The 22,826-nt window shown below is 39.9% G+C and overlaps 4 protein-coding genes across 4 annotated transcripts; 1 reads left to right on the top strand and 3 right to left on the bottom strand.

Moving 5' to 3' along the window:
- Positions 1-2,067: 2,067 nt before the first annotated feature.
- LOC103997895 (auxin-induced protein 6B) lies at positions 2,068-3,188 on the bottom strand. The gene has a single exon (XM_018818007.2). The coding sequence runs from the start codon at positions 2,929-2,931 to the stop codon at positions 2,446-2,448; it is 486 nt and encodes a 161-aa protein (XP_018673552.2). The 5' UTR covers positions 2,932-3,188; the 3' UTR covers positions 2,068-2,445.
- A 3,378-nt stretch (positions 3,189-6,566) lies between these two features.
- Positions 6,567-8,889, top strand: LOC103997894 (large ribosomal subunit protein P3-like). Its single transcript, XM_009419229.3, has 2 exons — positions 6,567-6,832; positions 8,580-8,889. The coding sequence occupies exons 1-2, from the start codon at positions 6,635-6,637 to the stop codon at positions 8,748-8,750; spliced, it is 369 nt and encodes a 122-aa protein (XP_009417504.1). The 5' UTR covers positions 6,567-6,634; the 3' UTR covers positions 8,751-8,889.
- Positions 8,890-10,461: 1,572 nt separating this feature from the next.
- Positions 10,462-14,218, bottom strand: LOC135593072 (uncharacterized). The gene is made up of 4 exons (XM_065082879.1): positions 13,340-14,218; positions 12,632-13,039; positions 11,711-11,904; positions 10,462-11,092 (listed from the first exon to the last, which is right to left on the bottom strand). The coding sequence occupies exons 1-4, from the start codon at positions 13,779-13,781 to the stop codon at positions 10,847-10,849; spliced, it is 1,290 nt and encodes a 429-aa protein (XP_064938951.1). The 5' UTR covers positions 13,782-14,218; the 3' UTR covers positions 10,462-10,846.
- Positions 14,219-15,241: 1,023 nt separating this feature from the next.
- On the bottom strand, positions 15,242-21,859 carry LOC108953773 (uncharacterized). Its single transcript, XM_065084893.1, has 4 exons — positions 20,976-21,859; positions 20,651-20,706; positions 16,302-16,438; positions 15,242-15,603 (listed from the first exon to the last, which is right to left on the bottom strand). Exons 1-4 carry the CDS (start codon positions 21,200-21,202, stop codon positions 15,436-15,438), a joined length of 588 nt encoding a protein of 195 aa, XP_064940965.1. The 5' UTR covers positions 21,203-21,859; the 3' UTR covers positions 15,242-15,435.
- Positions 21,860-22,826: the final 967 nt, after the last annotated feature.

Here is a 22,826-nt window from a genome sequence, read left to right as displayed (position 1 = left end):
TTGCACACTCAAGTCTTCTATCTTTTTGAGGCACAATGAATGATTCACCATTCTAAAAACAAGATTATAGGAACTTGCATCTCTCTCCTTCTTTCAAGTTGGATTGGACAACAAGGACAGTGACAACAAATGCTACTGTACTCTATTCCCAAAACTATTGTTCAGTCCAGAGAGCAGGTCTGCTGTCTTCAATATTTTTCGTTATCCATGTAAAGTGTCCTGAGAATCTCAAGGCATTGGCAGCTTTTTCACTGTTGTTACTGAGGAAGCTGAATAAACACACAGGTCAGAGGGCAAGAAAGAAGGAAGAAACACAGCATTATTCACAGCTCAGTGAGGGTGGAGATGTGTGCTCAAGTTGCAACCAGTCTCAATGCACATTGGTGTTTGTGCTGAACATGGAGGAGGAGCAGGGCTCAGCTTTTCTGGTAAACATCCATTTGAATTCTGCATCTGTTTTCCTTGTTTTGCTGAAAGGGTAAAGGAAAGGGGAAGAAGAAGACCTCCACCAATTTCTTCATCTTCAAAAGCTTTGTGGAGCCACAAAGGATGACAGAACCCTTTTTTTTTTCCCACCGCAATCCCAAGTTCAGATTCTGTTGAGGATAATGATCTTATCCCATGAAGATCATTCCAAATAATTCAAGTCTACTTTCACTTTACCAAGAAAAATGAAAGAAAGGTATGTGTGGACTAAGCTATCCATCATCTTTATATTTAAAATAAATGTCATACAAAATATTTAGGTGCATGGAGTAACCCTTTTAAAAAATTATGGGTTATGAGTTTGTAGGATAATTAATATAAGAGATCTATATTTCATTCATCAAAAGATGTGATGTCACCCTTATACTTTTCATGAGAATTCAATCCATGTAAGTTATATATTATGTGTGTGTGTCTATGTATATATTTGTATATGTGTTTATCTAAAAAATTCTAAATTTAGGTACATTAATCATACTTTGCATTGGCGAGAGTTTCGTGCACTGAGTATTTTTTTTTTTTAGAATAAAAAAAGTTACATATGGTATGATCAAAACAAGTGGAAAGTAGGGAAGACAACCAATCAAATGACTACTTCCTTTTGGAATTATCACTAATGACAAACATCTGAAAAGCTATCTATCAACAAACACCAAACATTCATTGAGAATTAATATTTACTTTTGAGACAAGCATGAGTACTATATGCAAAATTCAAAAATGGCTTTATGTACAATATATTTATATATTATGGTAGAATGCAGAGAGCCATCACCACGGTGAGCTGGAAAAGATGCATCACTCTCAAGAAGATGCTGATACCTGTAGTGATTGGTGCCCATCACAACCTTCCCCTTGTGGGCGCAGACGAGGTGGGGCAAGCCTCCACCATGTTCGTGTTCATTTGCCATCATCGATCTTCCCTACAACTGTAGCAAGCTCGGCATAGTCAATCAAGCAAAGAGCAAGCAACAAGCAACATCACCAACGAAGTTGACGAGGAATGCTGCAACTCAGAAAAGTCATGGCTAAGGTCTTCAGATATCACATCATTGCTGAAAACAAGGAACCATGTTCACACATTAATGCTTGCTTGGTCTGATCACGGCGGTCCGATGGACGAAGACATCGTGCTGCATCACAAGAGAACGCAAGCAAAGACAACTTAATATGGATGAATGGATGCGTTATCTTCATCACTTTGATCATCTTGAATATGAGTGATGTGATCAAAGTATTAATCAGCGCAATGATTGGAGGTGATCCTGACCCACCACTGCCAGTTTCGTTATATGATATGAAGATTCTTAATGATCAAAGGAATAAAATAAGTGGTCAAAATGATATATATCTTCGAGATTACCTGTCAAAATGATGTATATATCTTCGTTGGATACAAATTTCAGAGGGATATTTCAAGTTTTTAGATGAAATAATGGTGATAAAAAGGTTAACATGTATTGTCCCTTCTCATTCTCAGTGCAATTCCTTGTAATTTTCTGGACGCAGCATCGACCACCTCACATTCGTGCACAAGAGAGAATACATGGATCTCAAAATATTCATAGCAAACGCATAACAGGAAGAAATGTGCATCTGAATTGCATGAAAGACAACAGCAGTTTCAGCTTCGAATTGCATTGAATTCTCAGTACAGATCATGTCATGCCTCAACATCAGCAACAGGATCATCGTGGATTTAGATTCCAGGTTATGACCTCCCCCATAAACCTCATACAACTCCATGATCAAGGCTAAAAAGACTGGAGTTGGATTCAGTTCTCTTTTATATGAGAGAGAGAGATAGAGAGAGGGAAGACTCACATCGCGTATGAGTCCCACATTTTTAGGATCCATGGATGAAATCTTAGCGAACGCCACTTACTTCTCATCTACTGCCACTTCACCTGTACAAAAACTTCAAGGGGAAGGAAGAAGATCGAGAGAAAGGCCTGCGTGTTATCGAGCCTTGGTCTTGGGGAGGAGAGGGGAGAAGCCGTTGTAAGCGACGGGCTCGCGGCATGGGGAAGCGGCGGCGGCGCCGAGGTCAGCGAAGAGGGTGTAGAAGTCCTCGAGGCTGAGGGAGCCGAGCCGGGGCTCGTCCCGGTCGAGCGCGTCGAGCACCCACCTGAAGAAGGCCGGGTCGCAGGGGAGGGCCAGACCGCCGGCGGGGGGGAACCCGTACTCCTCCTCCGCCCGCTGCAGCAGGGCGGCGAACACCGGCAGGTTGAGGAACCGGGTCGGGATCACGAACCGCCGACGCTCCGGCCCCACGTACACCGCCAGGAACCCAGACCGGACGGGCCTCCCCGACCCTGCCTCGCCCTCCGCCTTGTTAGCCTCCCCGCCGTGGCGCCGAAGACTCAGTGCCCTCCACCGCCGCATCACCTGCTTCAGCTGCACGATCTGCCGGATCTTCTCCACTTTCTTCATGGCTGTCCTCATTCTCTCTCTCCCAAAATATGCTGCACTCACTCAATAGTACATGAACGGAGAGACCACAGGGAAACCAAAGGAGACAGAAGAGAAACCAAGAAAGCACAGGAAAAGCTACAGGAGGAGGAGGAGAAGAAGGAGAAAGGAAGAAAATACAATAAGCTAAAGGAGAAGAAGGAGGACAAAGGAAGAGAACACGGTAAAGGATGAGATGGGAGGTTGGCTGTACTTTATAGGAAAAGATGAGCCTCGAGGCTACAACCTAGTGCAGTCTCTCCATTAAAAACGAGAGAGAGAGAAGGTGAAGGGAGGTTCCAAAAAATATGAGAGGAATATACTGGACGACCCATGTAGATTTTGTGAGGATTTACTGCATGATTTAAATCTAGATTTGCTGTTATTCAACTGGAAAAAGCTAAGATCTGAATCTTTGAGATCAGGCTGTCAGTTTGCTCGTTTATTGAGACACATTAAAGGTATAAGCTGCACACTTTGGAGGTCCTAATTGATCTCCGTCATGCATTCCTACCTTGGTATTATTTCATGGTGCACATTTTGTACATGCATGCGTATACTCTGTAATCAACTTTACTGTAATTTCATCGATATAATTCCTCATGAACGTTGACAAATCAAAGCCCTCGCAAGGAAGCATCCACCATCTTCGATCGACTCATGAAAATAGTAATAATTATTACCGTATACATCAATTTTAGCTTTATCGGAGGACGAGACCGGTCCGTACACAGTTCGCCCAACTTGAGATTTTGTCATTGGTTTTGGCGGATTTGGACCGCTCGGAGGGACGACTGCCGTATACCATCGTACCCCTTTTCGTGTTATTTATTCCGATCTTATTTTTGTATTGCAAATAGCCACTAAATAATAGTCAATTGATTTAATTGCTCGAGAAAATTAGTCCGCCGAAATGACCGGTAGTAGCAAGTTGTGGCCGTTGGGACCTCGGGGTGTGAGCTCACACCTGACAGCTTATAAATTACCCTCCGCTTTCGAGTCAATTACAATTACACCCTACTTCACGAGAATGTAAGGGCAGTTTCGTGGATAACAGCCGAATCGGAGTCGTCTTACTGGCAGATTCCGCAGCGGACGGCGCTTCAGCCGTCGCGGGCGGTGCTCGAAATCGAGCCGCCCGTGGGGTATCGGTCCGACTACTGAACCCGGTTCGGGAACATTTATCTGACAGATTCTGACGCGGATGGAGCGGCTCGAAATCGATCGAGCCGAACAATAAACCCGGTTCGGAGATTTTGGCTTGGATTGGCAACGATTTATGGTGGGATGAAGGTTGGGATAGATTAAGAGAAGGTAAGGTTGGTGGCATAAATGACAGAGATCTCGTGCATGTGCTTGGCAGGATTAGCGCATTGATTTGGGAGAACCACAATAAACTAAGAACACACACGTTAACTTTAGCGCTTGGGGGGTACTGCTCGAGTGGGAAACAAGGAGGAGGACTTTAGCCGGCTGTATCTCCGAGGATTTGACTCACATGATGGTGTCCGCTTGCTACGTCGATTTGAAGGTCCTCTCAGCTGTGGTGCAATGCGTATGTGCAGCAGTAGATATCACTCGTTCACTGGTAAAGCATGTGATAGCGTGGAGTTTATGGGGACACGATCTCCGTCCCCCCCCCCCCCCCCCCCAAAGCTAATCGAATGGAGTAAAAGGATTTGGGGGGCATACTCTTAACTCGTAATCTTCCCCATGTTTGAGACAGGTTCAGTGTTTTGTGGATGTTGGAGGAGGAGTTGCTGTGATGTGATGGGGAAGCAAGCAACACATCGCTTGGGATCTTTAGGCTTGGGTGCATCTCAAGACTGCTGCTCCAATTCTTGATGCTGAATCCAAGCCATCAGCTTGAAGAATGATATTGTAGTACTTGATAGGCTTGGCATTGAGTCCTTCGTTGATAGACTCCCTAAACCCTAATATAATAAGGTATTCTATCCTATCATTCTCAAGCTCTATAATTTTCTTGAAATTTTACATTAAGCATAAATTGTTAGATTATGTAGTTCTATTTAGTTAAGTAATATATATTATAAATATGATTAGATTCTGATTATGATTATTATCCAGTAGAAAAGAAGTTCATGTTATAATAGAATTTCTTATCATAGATTCTCTATTCTCGCTTATAAATAAACAAAACCTCTAGGAGTTAAATAAACATATCTCGATATAGTTAGAGATTAATGTTTTTCTCAATCTCCCTAATCCATCAATCAAAGAGAGGAAAAGTAATATCTAGTTCTCATTGCAGATTGATATCTCAGATCTGATGATGATATGTTTATAGATCTGATAAGATTTATTCTACTGAATAATAATAAAAAGTATTCATCATAATATTATTATATTTAATTTTATTTTATTTTAATCATGACCTAATTTTTTTTTTCATTATAGATAACATTATTATAGATTTTACGCTAACATAAACTAGTTTACATGATAACAAGATCATTGCCTAAGAGTTAGATATTCCTCTTACAAGGAAATCTCCTTATTCTTCTTAACCAAGACGGTTGCTTGGTATTGACATCTACATATCCTTCCGCACTTGTAAGTGTTGCATTTACAAATTTGTTATTTCAGAGAAAATTTAGAATTTAGTTTCATATATTTATTAAGAAAAATGTAGGTTTCCGGTATTTTTACAAGAAATAAATCTAGAAGAGATAAATCTCACTAAATTCACAATATAAAATAACTTATTTTTATAAGAAAATTGATGAGAAAATAATTTATAAATTAAGAAATATAATTCGGTGGTCGAGCAATGAGAATCATAGACATTCTCAGCATTTTTGGTGGCCAATTTGACGAGATAATATTTGTGTTGACTAAAGAAATCATATGCAGTTGCTTTTTTAAGACAAATTCTATGAAAAATTGATCATACTTGTCATTATTATAAGAAACTACAGTATTTACAACATATAAGTATAGACAAAAATATTATAAGCAAAGAATACAAAATCATTTGTAAATTGACATCTAAAGCCAACTATAAATGACAATATTTTAAGCACATGCAAAATGTCATAATAATATAATAAGTTTTCTTCTGACATTTGGACCCTTATTTGCATCAATTTTATTCTACAAACTACACAATTAACATATCCACACAAACAGAAGTAACAACTCAAAACTTTCAAGTTGCACTCAAAATATATAACCTCATATTAATAATATGCTTTTATTTATGAGTCAATCAAAATCTTTATATATGAATTTATGAATTTAATCAACTCTTGATGCACTCGATACCGAGTGAATAATTATTTATGAACTTACGATTTACTTTTTAAAATTTTTATTTTTATTATTTTTTTCTTTGCACATCAAATGTTTGTTGAATTCCTCGTAAAATTATCCTCTTAAAGAGACATAAGAACTGACTTGAGTAAGTTTACAACTATGCTGAACCTTTACGCACGAATAATATAGAGGTGTATTATGACTTTGATGATTTTAATTAGTAATATGACACTGCATCAAATATACTTGCACGTGCGTCGCACGTGGTATATCGGGTGATTGGCCATAGGTAGATGGGCTTTTTCGTCCATCAGTAATTATTTCCGCACTATAAAAGCGAAAACGAGAGCTCAGCGACGTGGTTAGGGTTAGGGTTTTGGGTGGCGGCGCGCGAGGGAGAAACAGCAGCTGCAGGAGAGGAATGGGCGTGTTCACTTTCGTGTGCCGTAGCTCCGGTGGGGAGTGGAGCGCGAAGCAGCTCTCCGGTGACCTCGAGGGCTCGGCCGCTTCGACCTTCGCCCTCCAGCGGCAGCTCGTGCAAGCCGCGCTGGCCGTCGACTCGTCCGGTGGGGTTCAATCCTCCTTCTCCATGGTCTCCCCTACATCCGCTGTGTTCCAGGTTTGAGATCCTCCGCTAAATCTCGCTGTTGATTTGGACTTATCTTTGGCCTCCTGACTTCGTTGGAGTTTCACCATAATGGCTTTCTGTCTCCTTTTTCTTTGTAATTGTTAGTAAAAATACAGTCATTATAATAGAGACCAGAATAGGCATGAATCCTATATTAATTGCTAGTTGTAGATGGTAAATATTGTCTTGATGGCTAATTATAATCAAACTACAATCAACCATACCAGTCAAGAAAATCATCAACAGTATCAGCAAAGAACTCAGATTCGATCTTCAAGTGACTTCCTTTGGCTGATTTGATTGAGGTTCTATATAGACATGTTCTCTTATAGTTAAGGTGTGCTTGTGCTTGCATCTATGTGCCAAGGTGGTAAGCTACGACGGAGTAGGGATGCAAGGATCCATGTTTTGCGGTTGAAGATTTTCTTAGCGATGCGCTTCATGAGCTATTACTTCGATTTTATTTCTTGGTAGTCAAGAGTGTGGATCTGGTGGTCGGCTGTTGGAGTAAATTTACTTAGTCTCCTTCGGTACAGGCATTCCAACTAGTAACGGACTTGATGCCACTTGGTCTGTCTTCCCAAGTAGTGAGATGCCTTATTTATTTTGTCTAACTCGGTGTTGTTTGATGTAGATATTTGTTTTAAATTGCCATTAATTGGTGTCATTTGATTTCCAATAATTCATCAATTTTTTGCTTTATGTGCTATTAGCCATTTTGATAACGGGATGGAGATTATCATTAGGAGCATAAAGTTGATCAGTTCTTCTGTCATGTAATGGTGTAGTAAATGTGTCTTTTTCTTGGTTTTATACTTTTTTCACAGTTTTGAGATTTTGTCAAAGTTAAAGAGAGTTGATGTTTGATGTAGTTTTTTTCACGTGTGAAGTTTGCTCCATGTAATGCTGATACAGGAGATGCCTCGAATTGATGGCTCCTGAAAGCAACATTATGCAATTGCATACATGGATGCCGTTAATGTGTGGCGTTACTGAATATGTGAAATATATAATAGGTGCATATTTGATCTGCATAATCATGTGTGAGACTCCAATTGGTAGTTTTAATTATTTTTGTAAAAATTATGTTTCTATTATCATTGATGATATATCATGGATCCTTCTGTCTTACCACTTAAAATTGCTTCAGATGCCGTCCATACCACAACCTTCTTAATGGAACATTGTCTGAAAGGTCTAGAAGTTGGTTTAGCATTCTTTGTCGAAATATCTATGTTTTTTGCACATCATTCATTCAGTGTTTTGTGGGTCATTTTATGTTGTAATGGAAAAGATAGCGACTACTCTTGGGTCTTCTCTTTTTTGAATGTTGTTTTGCTAATTTTAGTAGCTAGTTACTGCATTCCTACATATGCTTCATGTCATGGACTGTGGTATCCAACTATCGATCGGAGGTCTCAAAGTAAGAAATGTGGCAATAATATATTTCTAAAGTAGTAATATCATTCAATGAATTATTAATGTCTTGCAACCTGGTTAATCTTTTTCTCGTACCTTGTTCTTGTATGTGTATCAGTGTATGCTAATCATGTTAGCAACATTAAAGCTTGATGACGGTGTGGATACACACCTTTGTTTATCTTCATGTTTGTGGCTCCTTGGAGAGTAACGCTAATATTTCTTGAATGCTAGTTGTCAGCGGGTGGGTCTTTTTTACCATATCGATGTACTGTGGCGATGGCCTGATATTAAATAAGTCATGTTTTACCTGGTACAGGTAATAATTGGCGGAGGTGGTGGCGGTGGGGCGTTCATCGGAGGTGGTGCCCCCTCAGTTGGTGCTGCAGCTGGTGGCGGTGCTGCTGCTCCCGAGGCACCTCCCGCTGAGGAGAAGAAAGAAGAGAAAGAGGAGAGCGACGACGATATGGGTTTCTCCCTCTTTGATTAGTTTGGCCGCTTAAGGAGCGTATCATGAGCTTGTGGATGGTCGCTATGAACAAAGCTAATGAGCATAGGGTGATCCCAAATCTCATTAACTGTTAAGCATATCTCTATATATTCAAGGTTTGCACGGCCAGGTTGATGTGTGGGACTTGACTATTTCCATGGACTATACTGACTGGTATGTGGATTACTGTTGTCTTGTCGGAAGGATTTGCCCCAAGTGAGCTGCCAATTGGATCTGTAACTCAGGTCTTTTGGAGAACTTCCTCTCGAGCCAAACCATCCCAAACGGCCCCCAACTCAGGATTTCTAAGCTAAGCTCACGTCCTGCATCAAAGGCTATCTATATGTATGAGGATTTTTTGGATCAGTATGGGATGCTTAGCTTAATCTGATCCTTGCCGTTGAGGTAGGGTTTTCATGTATGTACCACGCCGAAGAGGAGGCGTGGTGCGATCGAGCCTACTCTTGCTTGGATTAAGGCGCAACTCACAAATCATCATTGCTGACTAGGCAATAATTTTTTTACTTAATTTAACTAAGAAATTCAAGAAAATGTGATAAATATAGGAATCATTATTTTATAATTTTTTAATTTTAATTTTAAATTTAAATTTAATTTTAATTTTATATTATATTTATAATAATAAATATAGGAATTATTATTTTTATAATTATTATTTATTTTATAATTACAACTAATAAGTTTAGTGGTTGTGAAGATGAAAAAAAATAAAATTAATAATATTAGGGTTATAAATAGTAAAATAATATATATTTTATTTTTTTTAAGTGATTGGCAATAGTAAAAAAAAAAGGGGCTATATGACCAGTGAGCTTCTAAATTTAGAGAAAGAAAAAGTAAGGAAAAAGTAAACAACTTATTTTTATACGTTAAAAATATTTTCTATGTTTTTTAATTTAAAAATATCAACAACAAATTTGCAACTGTGTGTTGAGATTTTACATATGACGAGTTGGTCTGACATCTCTTATCGCGAATTGTTCAAAGCATATGAAAGTGTCTTATCAACAATAAACTTGTTCGTGTTCTATTTTACTTACTCGATCATCCTGATGTTTCATGCTTCGGCATAAGAACAGGGACGATTTGTGTCACGTTTGCTCGTCACTAACCCCCTCTCATTTTCTATTGGCTGATGCGAAGGCTCAGGCAAAAACAAACTTTAAAAGTTAATGACAGTGGCTCGATTGTTCACGAGGAGTTTGCATTCAAGATTGGGAACGCAGTAATTCCGAATGCTTTGCAGACATCTGTGCTTGTTCAGCGGCCTCTTCTACTAATTTTTTTTGTTGTCATGAGGATTTTTGGAGCTTGCTATTCTTACGGAGCAAACGATCTTTAGCTTGCTATTAATATAATTTAATCTTCTTAATGGTCATGATTTGATTCACCAAAAATACTTTTTCTACATAGATAAAGTTGCATGCATCAGTGATCACGATTAGACTTGTATATAATGCACATTTGGGTTGGATCCACAGACTACAAAACTGCAAGTTGTTGATTTGCCGTGAATACTAAAGTACAAGTGACTGCTTGCCGGTGATCCAAATTCCAAACAACACTTGGAAACACAGTGAGACGAGGTGCAAAGATTCCACAGCATGCAGTGGGAGGGACAGATGACATGAGACCTCTGTGGATCAACAGCAACATTAGGACACCTAAGAAAGAATCAGAATCAAAAACGTAGAAGAGGAACAAAGGTTAAATTTTCTAATATTCTCGGTGTCTAGCAGAACCAAAAGCTCCCAAAAAAAACATCAATTACAGCAAGAGAATCCACGTAGATTTCATGCAACCCAACTCAGATCACTTGTCAATTTCATGCTTTAGAGAGAATAATGCTGATCATTCAAATATTGTGGCTTTAGTAACATCAGGATCCAGCCAAAATGCTTGAGAGCAGTTTACCTCTTGCATAGTCTGCAAGAGGGTAATGATCCAAGAGGAACCTTAGAGAGATGGACAAGATTATTTATAGATGCTTTTACCCATATATTCGACGCATCAGATTGCAGATGTAGTGTCTGTTAATTCCAATTGAAGCAGAGGAGAAAAGGTGAAGTGCACCATCAGCACGGGAAGAGGAGCGGGGAGCCGACTCTGCAGAGCTTGTTATCTGACAGATCAAGCTTGCTCATTTTTTCTTCACACCATAACAACTGCTCTTTGGTGAGTTGTGCCGCCCTCAGAACCCTTGATATGACTTTGATGTCGATGAGAGCAAAAAGCAAGTCCACTTCCTCCATGGTCGCTGGCCAGGTTTTCTTCTTCCATCCTTGCTTCTTCTTGAATAGTTCCTTTACCTTGATCTCCTTCTGCAGTTCAAAATCATTGAACGCTCGATTCATATAGTGTTTTCGGTGTGTAGTATATAATGCTGTAGGTTCAAAGCTGTGGTAACCAACTAATTACTCACATCGTTATACACTTGTAATGATTAACCATCCTAAAGGCTAAAGGCCAAATTTGTTATAGAAAAAATGAACAGTTAGATCTTATGGTTGCTGATGATGGCCACACAAAAGAAAATCAGGATCATCATTCTTGTCCATTTCCAAATCATCTGGCACGCGGTCACGCATCTTAATATAAATTGCATGCAGAAGGCATTGACTTGGTCTCATAATTATATAATTCATTAGACGTGACAAAAACATAATGTGTTCACAAATTCATTTTGTTGAATCAAAGCAGGGAATCTAGGAGGAACTGCTTTGAGGATCACCAAATGACAGGCATACAAAATGACTCGGAAAACAGTGTGATAAAATCATATTTCTACCATTTAAGCTCAAGCAACCAATATATGGAAAAGCAGCATTGGTAATTCTTGGCCTGAAAAACATCCCAAGTGTATTATTTTTACTGGAATACAAAATAATAAGAGGACATGTACTGATGAAGCTCGTGTGAGAAATCAACAGGTGACATACCTTTTCAAGTGATGCCTGCACTTGCTGAAGGGAACTCTGAGGACTGTGAGCTCGAAAGAAGCCACCTGATTTTTTCTTGTCCATCTTCAGAAAAAGGCGGAACGTTAAGATTGGACCCTCTACTATCTTAATGAGGTCAGTGGCGAGAATTGGTTCCTCTGAATCATCCTCCACGTGTTCTTTCTGATCCATACCTGAAATGGGGAAAGCAAATAATTAAACAGAATAACAGAATCAAAGTGTCCCTGTACAATATTCCTTACTCTGATTAGAAGACTATATACAGCAGAAAATCACACTATTACAGTCCAGATCTCTATAGAGTTTAAATATGGTACTAACCTGAAGAAAAATAGAGAAACACATGAGCCAACTTGGAAAGTTTACAAATATACCATTTTGTTGCCAACCGAAGGCCAAGTAGTAGACTAATAATTTTGGTTTAAGCACTTGACATTACATGGCTAGGCTCACTGCTTTCAAGTTACAGGGCCATTTGGTCATTGGTTCCTAATAAATGTAAATCACAATCGACAACAATTTATCAGATTATATCCTTTTTTCATTTCCAAGAGTAAATCGACCAAGACTAATCCATCCATGAGACTTTTTCCTTATGCAGTAATAACAAGTGATCAGAAGAGGAAAAGATACTCTTATGTCAGTGTAATTCAACTTTGATTTTTTTTTCTGCAATTAGTTAATTTCTATCAAATATAGACCCAATTGATACTACTTTAGCAAGATATCATCAAGTATAAAGCAGAGATTCCTTAAATTCACAGAATTAGTTTGGGATTTACCAACTCAGGTAGGCTTTCAGTCAACTGTGGGTCAACTGACCCCTTTGAATTTTGATTGAACAACAACAGTTGAAGAGGAGTTTGATTTATTTATGATCCTCTGAATATTATAACTTACCTAGAAGATTTGGGATCTGAAGCAACTTAGGTAGTAAAAGCCGAGCACGGGCATATATCTCCATCCTGGATCCTTGTTCAAATGGCTCATTCTCAATAAATCTCTGCAACAGAACCTGGAAGTGCTGAATTGCTTGAGCAGCATATCTGTAGGAGGCATCATTTCCAGGCTGACGTGAAGCCTTCTGGCTCAGTTGCATGTACTGACAATGAAGCGCCTCCCAACTCAAACAAACTTGAGCAACATAAGCAGCTTCAAGATTCAGGGATGGGTTCTCTTCCTGCGGTTGCTGCAGGTTTTCAGAGTCCTCTTGATGTTCATCTTGCTTCTTGAATGAAAGGTTACGAAGACCCATGGATAACTTCTTCGACAAACTTCTTGGTGAACGCCCTAGAGTCCCCTTAGATCCTGACAAATCATGCATCTCATCAGCTTACAGAATCTGAAGAAATATCTCACACCAATTACAATTTAGAATCAAAAGTATATGCCACTAGAACAACTTAAGCAGCTACCGAGTTTAGGAACAAACAAGTTGATGCATAGATGAAGAGCAATATGAAGTCATTCGACGGATAAAGTTGTTTACTTGTATAACTGAGTTCAAGAAACAAATTTCCTGGAGAACATCATTGCTGTAGGAAACATGCAATCAACGATGGACAGTCAACAGGAAAGCAGTCATCGACTAAGCTATTGAGACCATACCAGCTTCTTTAAGGTGGCGGGCGATCAGCTTATCAAAGAACAGCATCCGCTCACAGTACTCGTCATACAATGTGTCGAACCCGCACCATGGATACCCATCCCCTACTTCTGATTCCCTCCATCCGCTCGAGCTACTCTCCTCTTCCTCCTCCTCCTCCTCCTCCTCTTCCGGATTCCCTTCTTCTGGTATAAGCACCATGAAACTGTTCTTCCTCAGCTCCTTCAGCCGCCTCTTCACCTCATTCGTGATGAAATCGTCATCATCCTCATCCTCCCCCCCGTCCGCAGCAGGATCGGCAGCAGGTGGCTTCGACATTGTATCCAAACTCTCATCTTTCGGCTCCTCTGGCTCGGAGAGCAACTGACCCCGCTCCTGATCCGGATCTTTCCTCCCCTTCAACTTGGCAATGCCACGAAACTTTCTTACCTTGAGGAAGTCCATTAAACCCTCTCAAGAAAGCGGAATAATCCCAACTTGCTTTCAAAACTAGATTCCAAGCAGATCCCTCCCTTTTTGCCCGAACGACTTCAATGTCACACCTCGACAGTTAAGTCGGAATCGTCCTTCTGGAATTCTTCCGCCTTAAAGAAGCTCCAAAAGCAAGGATTCTCTCAGAGAGAGCGAGGAGAAGTCCCCCAAGACCCCAGAACCCGAACCGCGGCTCACAAAACAGGGGACTCGAGATCCACGCTCTCGTACGGCCTACGAGATCAAGATCCGGCCGGGGAGGTGGCGGCGCCGCCACATTGGGGTCCGCAACCGGGGCAACGAGGCGGAGGTCAGGAGAACCCTAGAAATGGAGGCGTGGGGAGGGGACGAGGGCGTCGGAGTTGGCGAGCGGCCGTACGCCGAGTGTGCCTGCGGAGTGGAGAGGACCGTGTCAGAGGGGAGTGGGAAAAAAGGGTAAGTATTAAGTCAAAATACTGAAACGCCCTCGAACTTTTGTTTTATCTGCCGACGGTGCCACCCTCGGTATCAGTGGGGACCACCTCCAGGAGCAAGGTTGACCGCTGGATGATTTAGTGGGTACGTAAATCCGGGACTCGCTGTCTGATACCGAGCAGGATCCAGCTTAATTCGCCAGAGGTCTGCTCCGCCTCGGAGACTCGGGCGACCCAACATGTGTGCACGCTGTCCGACGCTAAACAGCCGACCGGAGTCGGGGCCTGACCGAAATGACCTCCTGCAGGGATGTTGACCGCGTGATCGGAAGTGTTTATGATCTGGGATTCGCTGTACGGTCTCGAGCAGAATCCAGATTTCGTTGGAGGAGATGACTCGGGTTCGACGACTCTGCAACCGCGACACTTGCGAACCCTGCACGACGCGAGACAGCCGATCAGAGTTGGACCAGCCCTCAATGACCTTCATAGTAAAGTGATGGGCTGTGATCATTCATGTGTTTTGGACCGACGCCCATTTCCCTCATTATAGGAAGAGAAATATTTTAAGTGTAATCTTTTTCTTTTTCTCCTTTTCCTTCATTTTCTTTTTCTTTTGGTGAGAATGACTTTGATACTGTATAACAAAATTTAGTTTAGATAAAAAGTAGTAGATCAAGATGAAGAAAACTTTGAACTCAATTTTTTAACCTGTGATATTTAAATGAAATCAAATAAATTAAGAATCAGACAGTTCCTGGATGACAGATTAACAACTCAAAAACTCCCATTCCCTCTTCTCCAACATCTCAAAAACCCACTATGCAGGTCTCTTCACTCCTAAAAGCAACTCCAATCCCATTCATGGGAGACATAATTCCCCTGTTCTAATATTGACTGAGAGACAGCAAACATATTTATATTTATTCTGATAGAGGAAACCAGGAGGCAACTGCAATCGCTATAAACCAATTAGGGCACAGCACTAAGAAATCTAAGATTAATCACTCAGCTGGAAAAAGTTGTGCATGTAATTGTGATGTATGAATCTGCAAACAATCAAGTTATATGTCACTACTTTATCCAAAGGAACATATACTTGTTGTCAGAGTTGGTCTAGGGCTGAGGGGGTATTGGCACAATCTAAGACAATTACTGGAACAATCTAAGAACAATTACAGGAGCAGTCACTCAACTAACAAATACATACAGAGCTAGTATCCCAGCCAAGTGGATGGGACTGGCTGGAACATAGACTTGGCGCAGGCCAACACATCATAGAAATCGGCACGGCTCAAACAATCACGGAAGTCGGTGAACAGCTTCTCGAACACCCTCCACAACACCTTATAAGATCTTGAGTAGGGAAACGGAAGAAAAAGCTGTTTGGAAGACGAAAGAAAATTAATGATAAAACTTCAAGATTTGCCTGATTTTTATGGTAGTGCAATGAATTAAAAGCATCAGATATAGATGATCTTTTAAACACCTGAGTTATCAAATTTCTAACAAGATAAATTTACTACTCAACACCATCTTAGTATTATAGCTGAAGACACCATCTGCATATTGCAATTGCAGCTTTCATTGTTAAACAAATAAAGCAGTAACACCAAACTGAGGAACATAGTCTGTAGACTATTTAGTTTATTATCCAAGATGGCAAAGCAATGCTAATACCAGCGTTGAACAGTTCTTTAACTAGTTTCAAACCCACGCGCTCTAAATTCAATACAGGAAGAGGTGCCGAATGTGAATCTTCTTTTGTCACATCCAATTTGACAACTGGCAGAATAACTGAATCTAATAAAGGAGGTGTCATTTGTTCTATGAATCAAATGAAATCAAGTTAGGCAAAATGTATCATGATACACTGAACAATGTTTTCAAAGCACCTTGTACTGATGTCCAAGAAAAGATAACCCATAGATCAAGTATTTGTTGCCAAGAAACTTTAATATTAGAATCTGAAGATAAATAGTGTTATTTTATGATAAAAATACTAGTTGTCTCTACCTGCAAGCCATGGGAATACCAACATTTTACGACCTGCAAAAGAGGAAGAGATAAAGATGCTCACATCTCCTTCTTGTGCAAAGCGTTTTAACAGCAAAAACATGTGCTTATTTTCTTCAAGATTGTTGATGACTGCTAGCCAAATCTCTGAGGCTAGCTCATGGGCCTTGTCTCTTGACCTACCACAGGCAATAAACTGATCTGATAGGAGAAAAAAGAGCTCTGTTATTAGCTACAGAATCATATAATTTGCTGTGAATTCGGATAAAAAAAATGAAGGCATTATATAATTATATTCATTAGGATGATGAAGAAAGGAATCCAAAAAAGAAACTCAATGTTCTGCAATTCAGGTACTGCTTTAATGTCCATATACACATTGAAGGTAGTTTTAGAATAGACAGTTTATTTTAGAATTTCTTGAAGCAGCATCTAAGAACTCTGTTTACACTCAATTTTCACAGCGAGGGTAAAGTGGTAATTCTAGAAATAAAAATGCCTGATACTCCCATTGTGGTTTTGGAGTACTCGGAATTTGGAATACTCCTCTGGTGAAAGTTACATATCCGCGAAATCTCAGAAACAACAAGTCCCTCTGTGTAGAAATGACTTACAAGTAAAACTTATATGGTAAAGATGTGTACCATAGAATTTGGCAAACCTCAACAGTCTTAGTATCTTAATGGCTCATGAGTATCGTGAAACATTCGTTCATCAACCAAGCGCTTCATTTTCAGAGAAGAGATATCCAATTAACATATTTGTGATGGTTACAATCTTTGCATATGGATAATTGACAAATAATTTTGATGTATGGATGGTTTGCTCATAACTTAGGACCATGAACTGACAACTGTACAACCATGGGAAATCGGAAGTCTCCTAGTCTTTTCTCATACTCCTTATTGCAGATGTGATTCATACAATAACAACAAGCTATAAAATTCAACTGGTTGAGGTTAGCTACATGAATCTTTTCATTGAGTTCTATTGAGGTCAATATGACTGGTCCAATTAAAACTCATCAAATCCTTTCTCACTGAGTATAATAAAAACTTCCATCTTCCTTTACCACTAATATAAGTTCGCGCATTGCCAAAATGGCACATGCGTAGCTCTATTTTGGAGATGCCCAAACAAAATTATATCGTTTTCTCTCACTGTATCCTTGGCTGAAAGGTTGAAACTACCCACAGTTGTTCAGGAAATACATGTTTCTGTTCTATCTTATCTAGTTAAGGCTTACATATCATGTTCATTTCAATGGTTGCAATGCGTGATCAAGATCCTAAAGTCATGTTGTAGGTGCATTCCATCCTAGGGTCCAGCAATGTTGTACAAGTAACAAAGTGAGATGACAACGAAAAGGTATACTCTACATTATTGAAGGATCAGAATTGACCATAGCTGGTGACAAAAGTGTGACCAGGGCAAGTTCAGCAATATGATCCTGTTTTCACTTCTAACACCGAAAAAAAAAAAAAAACTTTATCAAACTAGAAAATAAATCCAGAAAGAAAGTTTACAAAATTATATTCAATCAGATACGATCATCCCATCTCTGAGTAAGGAATTGAAAGTCATGTTATTCTCCCCCTCTACTATGCATAAGCATTAATTACCACCAAATATGACTAATTCTCGAAGTCATTTTCAACAATTTACATTGAAAAGTTGAACCTTTAAGAGCTAGAAACAGAGTAATGAAACTTTAGATGGGCATAAGAACTATAACATGCTTGATGAGAGATCATGCTTCGCTATGGAACTGAATGATGCAACTTGCATTGATAAGAGCATATTGTGCCATGTCAAGAAACATGCAAGAGAAGACAGCAAAGTGTCTAACACTAAATTTGACTGAGACTGCATTTCATTTTTCGATTTTCATCCTTTAGGTACATGAAGCATCAGCAGTCAAACAAATTAGTATCTTCCAGTATGATTTATGATGGAATTTACTGTGTTCTGCATTAATATATCTAATTGCCACTTGCAATTCCACGGTGACCAAGACTTCAGCCATGAGCAATAAGTACACAAGATTCACAATTGGCACTATAAAATGTCAATTTAAGTACAAGATGAGATAGTTACAACCCTTAGAGATAGTTTCAACTTTTAAAGACAAAGGCCTAGCATATGTAATTTCTGCTAATTAGTAAATCTAGTAACTTTCAAGAGACCCTGAGTTTAGCTCTGCTATAGTACTTCTCTGCAGTAGCCTCACTTGCAGTCACAGAGGTCTTGTAATCAAGGCTTTGAAACTTCTACAAGGATTTCTAGTCCCTAAAATCTAATTCATTTTCGATGAGTATACCTTTCCCGCCTTGCTACCTGGTATCTAAACCATGCAACTTATGTTTTCACCAACAAGGTATTCAGTTTTCAAGGTTATTTGTTACCAGATGCCATGTAATCATTTGAAATTGATATTTAACTAGAATAAAACATAAGAAAGTATGCCTTGAAGAAGGTCAATAAGCAGCAATCATAATTCATGTGTTTTTGGTAGAAGCATGGATAACCATGACTTGTAGGTTTGAATAGTTACAATAGAAACAAATACAACAGAATTTGATGTAACAAAGCTTGACATATTTTTGCCAATATAAGATACAACTGTCACTACGCATACAAAATTGCTGTCCGGCAATTCTGATTTCAATCATTGGTGCACAAAACAGAAAAGCAGACAACAAAATAAAGGAAAAAAAAACAAAACAAAGAATACCATTATTAGGAAATTGATATGGCGGAATTAACATGGCCGACATGTCGGTGTATGTGGTCGACCAGTCAACCACAGTGGTCAATACTTACTATATCAAGTGGAGAACGCATCAACTATACATAGCCGATGAGCCAACAGCCTCCTACCACCCAAAACGATCGATCGATTGATAAGACCAACTGGCCATCCTCGACGAGCGTCACGTGGAAACAATTATTCAATCCTATGTTTGCTGCTGGGTGGCAATGGTTTCAATCAAATTCCACGCCCCCATTTTTGCACGAACTACGTAATAAACAAGCGTAACATCTCTAAATGACCATAAAGGAGCCCCTACGAGCATACAAAGACATACAATTTGATTAGTCTAACTTATCCGACTAGCTACTGATTTAAACTTCGAAGGGACATTTGTCAGGAGTGCCCCCGACACAATTTTGTAGGATTCGACGCCTATATCTGACAAGACAGTTTTCCACGAGGTTGACTCGAAGGAGAACTAGGTTGGATATGATTGGGTATTCAGGTCGGACAACTAAAATCTACTTTAATAGATTGGCGCTAAAAGGAGGGTCAACCATGTCTCTGGGAAACTTTGCAAGTCCTAGTTGGCCAAATCCCAAGGAGCCGAATCCATTAAATAGACCTAGTTCGACGGCTCCGAATGCCCTTATATAGAACCCTATGAGCTCAATAATCCCGAACCAACTAACGGTGTAGGCTGGCCCAAATCCATCACCACAAGTGCTTGAGCCAAACCTTTTCCACCGACTCTTTCAAGACTCGGCTTTCCTCCAACCCCCTCCACATCAACAACCGACTCAACCTATCATGGTTGTGCCCACTGAAGTTTACAACACCCTGGTCCATCAAGTGCAAATGCTGATCGGAATAGTCTAATATATAGCTCCTTATCTCCCTCAACTTACTCAACTTGCACAACAAGCACTACCCGTCTTATTCACTCCACCATTCCCTGCACCCATTCCACCCCCTATTCCTGTTCAGAGTCTGGTAGCTGAGTCTCGCCCAGCTCAGGCTTCAGACACCTCAAGAGATGCAATCTCCTCTGGCTCAAATCCCCATTGTAGCTCCAATGCTGGATCTTCCCAATGAATCGGTTGCTCAATTAATCGAACTCCCAACTGAGCTCCGGGACCAACTTAACAAAATGGACCAACAATTGGAAGATATTTAAAATGAGATAAAACAAAGAAAGCAACTAAAAGTGGAGTCATATCCACTGTCTCCTTTCACAAAAAGTATCAACGAGGAGCCGATTCCCTAAGGTTTCCGACTCCCGTCACTCGATGTGTACGAAGGAAAATTTAACACTTCATAATACATCTCAAATGACATTTTTCGGAACTACCGATTCACTCATGTGTCGAAATTTCCCAACCCCTAGAATCAATTTTCTCCTTTGGGCAGTTGGTTAAAGAGTTCGAGCTAAACTTTATCAGCTACCGACTCCCAAAGAAGCCCACCACCTCCCTCCTGGCCATTAGACAAGAGGAGAAGGAATCCTTGGAGAATTATACAAGAAGATTATGTGATCCGCTTAGTTGCTGATCCAACACCATCTGTCCTTGTCAACGCATACATCGGCAGGGTCCAGCCCTTACAGTTCTTTTACGAAGTCATTACTTAGTCTCCAGCCACATTTTTAAAACTTCTACAGGAGGCGAACTGCCATATAGTGGCCGAGTCCCTGTAATTGCTGGGAAGAGAAAGGCTAAACCAAAAAAGACAAGAAAGGAGCAGAGGCCTCAGTGGCAAATCCCTGTAGAAAGGCCACGAAATGATAAATCGAGGAGTGACCGAATACCTCCTCGACGGGGATTTCTCTCTACTTAATACTTCTCATACGAAGGAATTTATGCAAATCCAGTAGAAAGGACTCTTGAGGACACCATGCCCCGTGAAAGCAGATGTAGAATTCATCATCAGAAATCGAAAATATATTAGTAAATAGAACTTCATAAGTTTCTTCAGAAAACTCACCTTATACCAAAACCACGAGGAATGGGTCCAGGCCATCGTGCCCTTTGAACAGCAAAAGGCCAGGTCCTGATGATAGCAGTTTGCCACAAACTCTCCCCTCGAAACATCTCAGCACGGTGTTTGTTGACACATGAGATCTGAGACCACTCACAGATCGGTACGCGGACAAAAATTTCTGTAAGGAGATGATCGGGAAGCTTTCCAAATGCATGACCACCTTCCATCATAAGGCTTCAACAAAGCCCCAACCACCGCCCTACTGCACCCCCACCCGAAGTCCGGCATAAACTAGGCCCTCGGACAAACCCAAACAACAACAACAAGGAGAACTAAATATATGCACTTGATCATGATGTATGCAAAAGCTTCCAGACAAACTGCAAGAGACCGACGGATTGACAGAACCCCAATTTCACGTAGTGGAGAATGACACAAAAAACCTATCAAAAGCATCCGATTCTTCCGTCGCGCTAAATCAAAACCTATCAAGTCTCCATTACCCGTCGAAACAAATAAAGAACATCCAACAAAAAAGAAAAACACCCACTCAATGACCCAACGATCCAATGTCATCACAATCCGATAAGACGAGGCGAAGATGGAAACTTCGCACCTCTCATGCCTCAACGAATTCACACGCAACGACACGGATTTGATGTGAAAGGAATAATTAGTTCCGAGGAGCTCCGACCGGCCAAGAAGAAGGTTGTGGGGCCGGAAACGAGATCGTCGGGAAGGTGTTACATGGGGAACAGAGGGAGGGCAAGAAGAGAGGTTCCATAGATGAAGCTGTCACCGCGACGACGGGGAGAAGAAAACGTGGCCTTTTCGCTCGTCTCCTCGGCTCTTCTCTGGATTCGTTGGCAACGTCGGTTCCGATGTCGTGTCTCGGCAAGCTATCTGCCTTCCGCAGCTGACGTGTTAACCTCCGCCCAACCTACGGCTAACGACATATTAAGCATTCCTATATAATTGGTAAAATGAAATATCTAAATTTATTTATCATAATAATATTAATTTTATTAATAAAAATATAAAATTAAAAAATAAAAATAATTTTAATATTTTAATTAATGATGCTGGACGATCACACCATTAAAGGTCACGCATGAGTATTGTAGATGAGGATAACAACAATGAAGTTGAGGATCGTTTTATATTTGCATTGACATCGACATAGTTACTGAGTAGTCCTTTCATTGCTATGTATCTATATTGATGTCGATACAGTTGAGTGATCCTTTCGTTGCTCTGCATCTATGTTGATAGCGATACAGTTGTCGAGCGTCGAAAGAATTATCGATGTAAATGTCGATCTTTGATTTACTATTAATTTTATTGATAAAAATTAATCACGAGTTTTGATGGTAACATAATTAATTGGTCGATTGATCTCACTAATAGTCTCTCCCAAAATATGTCAACTTAAAATGACAAACTTAAAAATAAAGAAAAATACTATTGATCTGTCTCAATTATGTCAACTAACAATTGTTAAATCTAAAAACAAAAGTCACAATGATTTTATTACAATATACTTGTCTTGAGTCAAATTTCAATTCCCTCATCCAACTTCTACTTAGATGAACAGATAAGGCTTTATAAGGTGGCATAAAAGTTTATTTTAACAAGCTTGATGTAGTTGAAAATTTTTTACACATCTGGCTTGCTTGAAATATCAATTTTAATTTAGTAGGCCAATTGACAAGTTTGCAAGCCCAAGTGAAATTTTAATTCAAAGTCCATGCATTACTAATATAATTGTACTTAAGATGATAGGTATGTGATATGATGTTGCATCGGTCATGGCAATAAATGGCACACATCCTCACAGGAGAACATCAGAAAAGT

Source organism: Musa acuminata, chromosome BXJ1-9, assembly GCF_036884655.1.
Source record: "Musa acuminata AAA Group cultivar baxijiao chromosome BXJ1-9, Cavendish_Baxijiao_AAA, whole genome shotgun sequence".
Taxonomy (NCBI): Eukaryota; Viridiplantae; Streptophyta; class Magnoliopsida; order Zingiberales; family Musaceae; genus Musa; species Musa acuminata.
Note: the sequence above shows the minus strand (reverse complement) of the source record. Positions and strands in the feature narration are given on the sequence as shown.